This window comes from Taurulus bubalis (assembly GCF_910589615.1).
Source record: "Taurulus bubalis genome assembly, chromosome: 7".
Classification (NCBI taxonomy): Eukaryota; Metazoa; Chordata; class Actinopteri; order Perciformes; family Cottidae; genus Taurulus; species Taurulus bubalis.
In genome coordinates this window covers 480,001-492,035 of record NC_136595.1, presented here as the reverse complement: position 1 = coordinate 492,035, position 12,035 = coordinate 480,001, and the positions used below count along the sequence as shown (strand labels likewise).

The following is a 12,035-nucleotide window of genomic DNA, read 5'->3' as shown; positions in this document are numbered from 1 at the left end:
ACTTGACTTTCTTTGATCACATCACATGGCATTAGAATTGTAACATTTATGCACAATAACTAGATGCGCTGTGTTAAGTGTTTGTAGCGAAACAATAATTTACAACAGGAGGCTCTTTCTTTTTTAAAGAAAGAAAAATAAAATGAACGTAAATTCTGTTATCTTGCATGTTTAGGAGCAGATGTACAGAGAAAGAGAGATAAAGAGAGAGAGAGAGAAAAAGAGAGAGAGAGAGAGAGCATGCATATTCATGTGTTGTATATTGTCTTCTGCAAAAGCAAATACTGTCTTTTGAGTCGTCTCCTTCCGTGCCCTGTCTGCAGTGTATGAAAAGTTTTTTGGGAGTTAAATATATTTTTGATTTATTGCTCTTTTTTTTAAGTTTCAAATCAAATTTTTTCGGGTAAAAAAAATTGTCTCACTTTCAGGTCGTTTTTTTTCACTTTCAGACTTTTGGCTTGGATCTGGTGTGGGGGGCGTGGCTTCAACTGCACGGGCGCGGTCTCAACTGCAGGGGCGTGGTCTCAACTACCGGGGTGTGGTCTCAACTGCAGGGGCGTGGTCTCAACTACCGGGGTGTGGTCTCAACTGCAGGGGCGTGGTCTCAACTACCGGGGTGTGGTCTCAACTGCAGGGGCGTGGTCTCAACTACAGGGGTGTGGTCTCAACTGCAGGGGCGTGGTCTCAACTACCGGGGTGTGGTCTCAACTGCAGGGGCGTGGTCTCAACTGCAGGGGTGTGGTCTCAACTATAGTGGTGTGGTCTCAACTTCAGGGGCGAGGGGCATGAGTGACAGCATAACAAAGAAGGCTGAGGACCTGCCTCAACACGTTGCCTTCAGGAAACGTAGGTACCGAGAGAATTTCTATACAGAATATTGGCAGTGAACTAAATTGACGCCAGTGACACATTATGTTTAGCAAGCTGTTGTAGACCAGACTTGGCCTGAATCACATGTGCCTTTGACACAGTGAACCACCAGATCCTCATCTCCTCCCTCCAGGACCTTGGTATCTCAGGCTCTGCTCTTCCTCTTCTCATCCTACCTCAACGACCACCTACCGGGTAACCTGGAGAGGATCTGTGTCTGAACCTTGACCTCTCACTACTGTAGTCCCTCAGGGCTCCGTCCTGGGTCCTCTCCTCTTCTCTCTGTACACCAACTCTCTCGGCTCCATCATTCACTCGCATGTCTTTTCCTGCCATAGCTATGCTGATGACACCCAACTGATCCTCTCGTTTCCCCAGTCAGAAACACAGGTAGCAGCAGGAATCTCTGCCTGTCTGACTGACATCTCTCAGTGGATGTCTGCTCACCACCTGAACATTAACCCTGACAAAACTGAACCACTTTTTCTTCCAGGAAAAAGCTCTCCCACCCACGACCTCACTATGACCTTCAACTACTCAGTGTTGACCCCGACCCCGACTGCCTGGAGCCTCGTGTGACACTCGACAGTCAACTCTCCCTGACTGACAACATCACCGCAACAACACGTTCCTGTAGGTCCATGCTACACAACATACTGTAGGTCCATGCTACACAACATCCTGTAGGTCCATGCTACACAACATCCTGTAGGTCCATGCTACACTACATCCTGTAGGTTCATTGATCTACTAGTCTACACCTTGAATAAGGAAGGTAGCACCTAGTAGCACTTAAATGTCTCTTACTGATAGCACTTTGTAGTTTAACTTTATTGAAAAAAATGTACTTTCTTGATTCTTGTTGTTCTGTGTCTGTACTCATGGTTGAATGCACTTATTGTAAGTCTCTTTGGAGAAAAGCATCAGCTACATGTAATGTAAAGTACAAGAGCAATAAACTACGCCAGGTTGTGCCGCTCAAAAACCTCATTATGCAAACGAAAACAGTTTGAACCCGTCTTCTGAAATACCACTAAGCCACGGAGGGAAGAGAATGACTGAAAGTACAAAGCATATAATATTCACACCAAAAAATGCTTCACAATAATAAAATGTGAACCTGAGTAAATTAGGTATTTAATAAAGTAACCTTGAAATATATTAATATTTCTACAATGTATTTTAACACCGGCTGCCTTTACTTCTTGCATAATTTACAGATATCAAATACGTGATTGCATAGGCAACACATTAATGTTAATGCACATAGCTCACCATAGCGGAATTATCAGTGTGGATGGGCAGAAAAGGGGACGAGGGGGTGAGAGAACGGCACGCAGGATTTCGCGGCGGTACCACATAGTACCATATTACCCCACTAGAGGGTTTATAGTACCATATTACCCCACTAGAGAGTTTATAGTACCATATTACCCCACTAGAGAGCTCATAGTACCACATTACCCCACTAGAGAGCTCATAGTACCATATTACCCCACTAGAGAACTCATAGTACCATATTACCCCACTAGAGAGTATATAGTACCATATTACCCAACTAGAGAACTCATAGTACCATATTACCCCACTAGAGAACTCATAGTACCATATTAAACCACTAGAGAATTCATAGTACCATATTACCCCACTAGAGAGTTTATAGTACCATATTACCCCACTAGAGAGTTTATAGTACCATATTACCCCACTAGAGAGTTTATAGTACCATATTACCCCACTAGAGAGCTCATAGTACCATATTACCCCACTAGAGAGCTCATAGTACCATATTACCCCACTAGAGAACTCATAGTACCATATTACCCCACTAGAGAGTATATAATACCATATTACCCCACTAGAGAGCTCATAGTACCATATTAACCCACTAGAGAATTCATAGTACCAGATTACCCCACTAGAGAGCTCATAGTACCATATTACCCCACTAGAGAATTCATAGTACCATATTACCCCACTAGAGAACTCATAGTACCATATTACCCCACTAGAGAGTATATAATACCATATTACCCCACTAGAGAACTCATAGTACCATATTAACCCACTAGAGAATTCATAGTACCAGATTACCCCACTAGAGAGCTCATAGTACCATATTACCCCACTAGAGAACTCATAGTACCATATTACCCCACTAGAGAGGTCATAGTACCATATTACCCCACTAGAGAGCTCATTGTACCATATTACCCCACTAGAGAATTCATAGTACCATATTAACCCACTAGAGAATTCATAGTACCATATTACCCCACTAGAGAGTTTATAGTACCATATTACCCCACTAGAGAGTTTATAGTACCATATTACCCCACTAGAAAACTCATAGTACCATATTACCCCACTAGAGAGTTTATAGTACCATATTACCCCACTAGAGAACTCATAGTACCATATTACCCCACTAGAGAGCTCATAGTACCATATTACCCCACTAGAGAGTTTATAGTACCATATTACCCCACTAGAGAATGCATAGTACCAAATTACCCCACTAGAGAGTTTATAGTACCATATAACCCCACTAGAGAATGTATAGTACCATATTACCCCACTAGAGAGCTCATAGTACCATATTACCCCACTAGAGAATGTATAGTACCATAGTACCCCACTAGAGAACTCATAGTACCATATTACCCCACTAGAGAGGTCATAGTACCATATTACCCCACTAGAGAGTTTATAGTACCATATAACCCCACTAGAGAATGCATAGTACCAAATTACCCCACTAGAGAGTTTATAGTACCATATAACCCCACTAGAGAATGTATAGTACCATATTACCCCACTAGAGAGCTCATAGTACCATATTACCCCACTAGAGAGATCATAGTACCATATTACCCCACTAGAGAATGTATAGTACCATAGTACCCCACTAAAGAACTCATAGCACCATATTACCCCACTAGAGAATGTATAGTACCATATGACCCCACTAGAGAGATCATAGTACCATATTACCCCACTAGAGAGCTCATAGTACCATATTACCCCACTAGAGACTTCATAGTACCATATTACCCCACTAGAGAGATCATAGTACCATATTACCCCACTAGAGAGATCATAGTACCATATTACCCCACTAGAGACTTCATAGTACCATATTACCCCACTAGAGAGATCATAGTACCATATTACCCCACTAGAGACTTCATAGTACCATATTACCCCACTAGAGAACTCATAGTACCATATTAACCCACTAGAGAATTCATAGTACCAGATTACCCCACTAGAGAGCTCATAGTACCATATTACCCCACTAGAGAACTCATAGTACCATATTACCCCACTAGAGAGGTCATAGTACCATATTACCCCACTAGAGAGGTCATAGTACCATATTACCCCACTAGAGAGGTCATAGTACCATATTACCCCACTAGAGAGCTCATTGTACCATATTAACCCACTAGAGAATTCATAGTACCATATTACCCCACTAGAGAGTTTATAGTACCATATTACCCCACTAGAGAGTTTATAGTACCATATTACCCCACTAGAGAACTCACAGTACCATATTACCCCACTAGAGAGTTTATAGTACCATATTACCCCACTAGAGAACTCATAGTACCATATTACCCCACTAGAGAGCTCATAGTACCATATTACCCCACTAGAGAGTTTATAGTACCATATTACCCCACTAGAGAATGCATAGTACCAAATTACCCCACTAGAGAGTTTATAGTACCATATAACCCCACTAGAGAATGTATAGTACCATATTACCCCACTAGAGAGCTCATAGTACCATATTACCCCACTAGAGAATGTATAGTACCATAGTACCCCACTAGAGAACTCATAGTACCATATTACCCCACTAGAGAGGTCATAGTACCATATTACCCCACTAGAGAGTTTATAGTACCATATTACCCCACTAGAGAATGCATAGTACCAAATTACCCCACTAGAGAGTTTATAGTACCATATAACCCCACTAGAGAATTCATAGTACCAGATTACCCCACTAGAGAACTCATAGTACCATATTACCCCACTAGAGAATGTATAGTACCATATGACCCCACTAGAGAGATCATAGTACCATATTACCCCACTAGAGAGATCATAGTACCATATTACCCAACTAGAGAACTCATAGTACCATATTACCCCACTAGAGAGATCATAGTACCATATTACCCCACTAGAGAGATCATAGTACCATATTACCCCACTAGAGACTTCATAGTACCATATTACCCCACTAGAGACTTCATAGTACCATATTACCCCACTAGAGAGATCATAGTACCATATTACCCAACTAGAGAACTCATAGTACCATATTACCCCACTAGAGAGATCATAGTACCATATTACCCCACTAGAGAGATCATAGTACCATATTACCCCACTAGAGACTTCATAGTACCATATTACCCCACTAGAGAGATCATAGTACCATATTACCCCACTAGAGAGATCATAGTACCATATTACCCCACTAGAGAGCTCATAGTACCATATATATTACCCCACTAGAGAGCTGCTCACTGAATGCAGGGTTACTTGTGGTTCCCAGAGTCTTAAAGTAAGATGGGAGCAGAGCTTTCAGTTATCAAGCTCCTCTTCTGTGGAACCAGCTTCTACGTTCAGTCTTTGGGGCAGACAGACACAGTCACCTCACTTAAGATGAAGACCTTCCTCTTTGAAAGCCTTCCATCACTTTACTAACTTTATCCTCCAGAGTCTTTGTGCTTTCTCTCCTCACAGGTTTACATGATTGTGGTTTTATCTGGACCTGGTAACACTGTATTTACCGTCATGAATATGTTTTATACATATATATTAATTAAATAATGAAGACAACGGTCAGAAGCCACAGCGGTACACCCTCTGGTCGCTAGGTGGCGTCCTGCGTCTTCAGCGTTGGTGACGTCTGCTTTACGGAGCGAAGAAGAAGTCGGAAGAGGAAGTGGCAATACGCATGCGCCGACCGGCAGCACTGCTTTCCGTGCCAGAGCTCTTCTCGTGTTTACCTACAGACTGAAGGTGAGGGCGGCTCTCTCTTCCCGTGTTTGATGTAGAGACAGTGGGCACGAGCGCGTCGCTGCTTCCGGTCACTCAGCGGACGCGAGGCTCCACGCGGCACTTTACTGCGTCCTCATTGGCTGCTGCTCCGAATCATGAGGTTCTCACGTGTGAGGTTACTGCGTTTGAATGAACTAGCTTACTTCAAGCAGTCAGTCGCTAAAACGCTTGAATGATAAAATTCCTGTTGTCAAAGTGGAATATGGTAACTGAACATGTAACGACACACACACGTGTAGATGTACTCTGAACATGTAACACACACGTGTAGATGTACTCTGAACATGTAACACACACGTGTAGATGTACTCTGAACATGTAACACACACGTGTAGATATACATGTGAACATGAACGCAGCACTGTTGTAATCAGAGTGACGTCAGCGGAAGAAGCGGCTCTGTGGTTTACTCTGTAGCTCTCTAGCGCCCCCAGAGGGGAGGAGGTGAACAGGTGATGGTTCTGACTCTGGGTACCAATGAGCTCCTCTGCAGACCTGACCCTCCAGTCTGGTCTGGTCCTGTTTGGTGGAGGATCCAGACCGTGATGGACTGGATGACAGCGGAGTGACTCACAGCTCCTGAGGCAGGATGTACAGCTGGACTCCAGGTGGTTCTGGACCAGCTCCAGGTGGTTCTGAGCAGAGGACCAGGTGCCCCGTCTGTAGCAGACCCGTCACAGTGCTGATGAGGCCGCTGTGTCCTCTGTGATTCAGCAGTTTAACAGCACACGTCTGAAATGGTTTAATAATATTTCTTATGATGACAATTGCATAATTAGAAATTAGAAACATGCACTTTATTAGTCCCCTTGGGGAAATTCTTCTCTGCATTTGACCCATCCCTGATTAGGGAGTAGTGGGCAGCCCTTTGAGGCGTCCAGGGAGTGGCCTGGGGTTGGGTGTCTTGCTCAAGGACACTTTGACATGTGAGCTGTGGGGGGACTGGGGATCGAATTGGGTGCCTTGCGGTTTCGGGACGACCACTCATCCCCCTGAGCTACAGTCGCCCCCTCAAACCTGTAGTTACCTGTAGTAAACTGTCTCTATGCACTACATAGTAACCTGTCTCTATGCACTACATAGTAACCTGTCTCTATGTAGTGCATAGTAAACTGTCTCTATGCAGTGCATAGTAACCTGTCTCTATGTAGTGCATAGTAACCTGTCTCTATGTAGTGCATAGTAAACTGTCTCTATGCAGTGCATAGTAACCTGTCTCTATGTAGTGCATAGTAACCTGTCTCTATGTAGTGCATAGTAAACTGTCTCTATGCAGTGCATAGTAAACTGTCTCTATGCACTACATAGTAACCTGTCTCTATGCACTACATAGTAACCTGTCTCTATGCACTACATAGTAACCTGTCTCTATGCACTACATAGTAACCTGTCTCTATGCACTACATAGTAACCTGTTACTATGCACTACATAGTAACCTGTCTCTATGCACTACATAGTAACCTGTTACTATGCACTACATAGTAACCTGTCTCTATGCCCTACATAGTAACCCGTCCCCTTACAGGATGAGTGTTGTGTGAAGAGGAGGAAACCAGAGGGCCACATGTGTGACGCATTTAAATGAAAATAATGTTTTTTCTTTCTCATAAATGACAAACAAGTAATCCATTTTCAAAATAGTAGTTTTCTGTTTATCGATTAATTGACTAAGATTTGCAGCTTCACTTTTTATCGTCACGTCATTTTAACATATTTAAAAGAAGGAGTTGTTCACAGAAGTGTCTGTGCTGCAGGATGACCAGCGTCCACCAGATGGCAGCAGTGGGACAGGTCCTGACCGACCCGAGCCTGGACCTGACCCGCCGCTTCAGAGCCTTATTCACCCTGAAGAACCTGGGAGGTAACGCACCGTGCACATGGGTCTGTCTGGGGTCTGGGGCAGCTTGTTTTTCATTGGCTTGACCAGCCTTCTGCCTCACTGTGGACCAGATCCTGTGAGTTATGGGGTTATGGAGTTATGGATGCAGCATTATCTTCAGGTCTATCCCTGATCATGTAGACATCTTGTTTTGAGTATTGTGAAATCACTTTCATGCACTTCAATCTCTTTTTTTAATCGACCTAAAGCCAATGAAGTGAAATATTATCATCATCACCTCTTTCCTTCAGCTCCTCTGTGTGGCGACGCATCCAAACACAGCGTTTCCTCCAGAACATGCAGGGCCTTTCTGTCTTCTGGTGTCCGTTCCTTTGTTTGTTCAAGGCAATGAGCTCGTCTCTAGCTTTGTGCTTCCCATATTTCTAATCTGCAACCACACGTCGCTGCCAGGCAGCTGTGTGACGCGTTCTGTCTCCAGCAACCTGGAGCAACCACCAGGGCTAGAGTCACCACTGTGGGCTCTGATGAGGGACTCATTAACACGCATTTAAAGGTGTGTGTGTGTGTGTGTGTGTGTGTGTGTGTGTGTGTGTGTGTGTGTGTGTGTGTGTGTGTGTGTGTGTGTGTGTGTGTCAGGTGCTGAAGCTATAGAGTGGATCAGTAAGGCCTTCTCGGATGACTCCGCTCTGCTGAAGCACGAGCTGGCCTACTGTCTGGGTCAGATGCAGGACCGCCGGGCCATCCCGGCCCTGACCGCCGTGCTCAAGGACACGCAGCAGGAGCCCATGGTCCGGCACGAAGCAGGTGAGCTGTGAGGGGTCCGGAACCGTGAGGGGACTAAAGGTTCACACACATGTTTGAGGGACTAAAGGTTGACACACGTGTTTGAGGGACTAAAGGTTGACACACGTGTTTGAGGGACTAAAGGTTGACACACGTGTTTGAGGGACTAAAGGTTGACACACGTGTTTGAGGGACTAAAGGTTGACACACGTGTTTGAGGGACTAAAGGTTGACACACGTGTTTGAGGGACTAAAGGTTGACACACGTGTTTGAGGGACTAAAGGTTCACACACGTGTTTGAGGGACTAAAGGTTCACACACGTGTTTGAGGGACTAAAGGTTCACACACGTGTTTGAGGGACTAAAGGTTGACACACGTGTTTGAGGGACTAAAGGTTGACACACGTGTTTGAGGGACTAAAGGTTGACACACGTGTTTGAGGGACTAAAGGTTGACACACGTGTTTGAGGGACTAAAGGTTGACACACGTGTTTGAGGGACTAAAGGTTGACACACGTGTTTGAGGGACTAAAGGTTGACACACGTGTTTGAGGGACTAAAGGTTCACACACGTGTTTGAGGGACTAAAGGTTCACACACGTGTTTGAGGGACTAAAGGTTGACACACGTGTTTGAGGGACTAAAGGTTGACACACGTGTTTGAGGGACTAAAGGTTGACACACGTGATTGAGGGACTAAAGGTTGACACATGTGTTTGAGGGACTAAAGGTTGACACACGTGTTTGAGGGACTAAAGGTTCACACACGTGTTTGAGGGACTAAAGGTTCAGACACGTGTTTGAGGGACTAAAGGTTGACACACGTGTTTGAGGGACTAAAGGTTGACACACGTGATTGAGGGACTAAAGGTTGACACATGTGTTTGAGGGACTAAAGGTTGACACGTGTTTGAGGGACTAAAGGTTGACACACGTGTTTGAGGGACTAAAGGTTGACACACGTTTTTGAGGGACTAAAGGTTGACACACGTGTTTGAGGGACTAAAGGTTGACACATGTGTTTGAGGGACTAAAGGTTGACACACGTTTTTGAGGGACTAAAGGTTGACACACGTGTTTGAGGGACTAAAGGTTGACACACATGTTTGAGGGACTAAAGGTTCACACACGTGTTTGAGGGACTTAAGGTTCAGACATGTGTTTGAGGGACTAAAGGTTGACACATGTGTTTGAGGGACTAAAGGTTGACACACGTGTTTGAGGGACTAAAGGTTGACACACGTGTTTGAGGGACTGAAGGTTGACACACGTGTTTGAGGGACTAAAGGTTCAGACACGTGTTTGAGGGACTAAAGGTACAAACACGTGTTTGAGGGACTAAATGTTCAGACACATGCTTCCACCTGCCTTTTTGATCTTTGTACACGTGTGTGCTCGTGATTCTTAAACATAACGCACAAACGGGTACTTGTATTCAAAGAACTGTTAGCACCATCCATACTCGTATTGGTTTGGTTGTTTATCAATACTCCAAATAAATACTCACTTCCAGATACACACATATTTTGACAAGAAAATGTCCACTGATAGCCCAACGAATGTGGAACCTCTGTGGTGATAGTTTGAGTTGGATCAGCAGAGTAATAAACATGTGTGTTTACTGTGTGTGACTCTGTAGGCGAGGCTCTGGGGGCAATCGGTGACCCGGTGGTTCTGGACCTCCTGAAGGAGTACAGTCAGGACCCCGTCATAGAGGTAGGACCACAACACAGTCAGGACCCCGTCATAGAGGTAGGACCACAACAGTCAGGACCCCGTCATAGAGGTAGGACCACAACGCAGTCAGGACCCCGTCATAGAGGTAGGACCACAACACAGTCAGGACCCCGTCATAGAGGTAGGACCACAACAGTCAGGACCCCGTCATAGAGGTAGGACCACAACAGTCAGGACCCCGTCATAGAGGTAGGACCACAACACAGTCAGGACCCCGTCATAGAGGTAGGACCACAACACAGTCAGGACCCCGTCATAGAGGTAGGACCACAACACAGTCAGGACCCCGTCATAGAGGTAGGACCACAACAGTCAGGACCCCGTCATAGAGGTAGGACCACAACAGTCAGGACCCCGTCATAGAGGTAGGACCACAACAGTCAGGACCCCGTCATAGAGGTAGGACCACAACACAGTCAGGACCCCGTCATAGAGGTAGGACCACAACACAGTCAGGACCCCGTCATAGAGGTAGGACCACAACACAGTCAGGACCCCGTCATAGAGGTAGGACCACAACACAGTCAGGACCCCGTCATAGAGGTAGGACCACAGCACAGTCAGGACCCCGTCATAGAGGTAGGACCACAGCAGTCAGGACCCCGTCATAGAGGTAGAACCACAACGCAGTCAGGACCCCGTCATAGAGGTAGGACCACAGCACAGTCAGGACCCCGTCATAGAGGTAGAACCACAACGCAGTCAGGACCCCGTCATAGAGGTAGGACCACAACGCAGTCAGGACCCCGTCATAGAGGTAGAACCACAACACAGTCAGGACCCCGTCATAGAGGTAGAACCACAACGCAGTCAGGAACCCGTCATAGAGGTAGGACCACAGCACAGTCAGGACCCCGTCATAGAGGAAGAACCACAACACACTGGTACCAACGCATGCTAGCACACTCAATATGCAACGGAAGGCAAGAATCCTGGCTGATTTGTTTTTGCTGGATTTATTTAAAAAGGATCCTATTTTAATTATTGAGGGCTTCCTACTGCTGAAGGGTGGAGAGCATGACTCTTGTGCAGAATATTTGAGCCCTTGTATGCACACTTTCCATAAGTCTGCTTTTTGGAGACTTTTCCTGAGGGAATTACCCAAAATTCACAGGGCATAGGGTTAAGCACGGCCAAACTAGGTCAACTAGAGCAGCGGTCCACAACTTTCTTAGTGCCACGGACCGGTTTCGTGGAAGACAATATTTTCACGAACCGGCCTTCATGTTGTTGTCCTGGTTCTCCGTGTCCACAGAGAACCAGGACAACGTCCCATACAGGAGACACAACTACCATGTTACTTGAAGCGCCCCTAACCCTTCCTCAGGTAGCAGAGACGTGTCAGCTGGCTGTCCGGCGGTTGGAGTGGCTGCAGACTAGAGGAGAGAAGCCAGACCAGAGTCCAGACGAGAACCCGTACCGCTCCGTGGACCCGGCCCCTCCGGCGCCGAAGAGCAGCGCCGAGGAGCTCCGCTCGGCACTGCTGGACGAGAGCCTGCCGCTCTTTGAGCGCTACCGGGCCATGTTCGCTCTGAGGAACCTGGGCAGCGAGGCGGCTGTGCTGGCGCTGGGAGACGGTAAGATACGGCTTCCTGTTTCATCCACGCATCCTGGGAACCACAAGAGAACCGCGTAGCACAAGAGAACCGCGTAGCAAAAGAGAACCGTGTAGCACAAGAGAGCCGTGTAGCACAAGAGAACCGTGTAGCACAAGAGA

General features: G+C 45.8%; 1 protein-coding gene across 1 annotated transcript in view; it reads left to right on the top strand.

Moving 5' to 3' along the window:
- Positions 1–5,884: 5,884 nt before the first annotated feature.
- Positions 5,885–12,035, top strand: part of dohh (deoxyhypusine hydroxylase/monooxygenase) — an 8,286-nt gene continuing 2,135 nt past the window's right edge. Inside the window, exons 1-5 of the mRNA XM_079220500.1 lie at positions 5,885–5,916; positions 7,711–7,817; positions 8,433–8,600; positions 10,221–10,297; positions 11,646–11,895. Of these exons, the coding sequence (XP_079076626.1) occupies positions 7,712–7,817; positions 8,433–8,600; positions 10,221–10,297; positions 11,646–11,895 (601 nt within the window). The 5' untranslated portion in view covers positions 5,885–5,916; position 7,711. The remainder of the gene's footprint in view (positions 5,917–7,710; positions 7,818–8,432; positions 8,601–10,220; positions 10,298–11,645; positions 11,896–12,035) is intronic.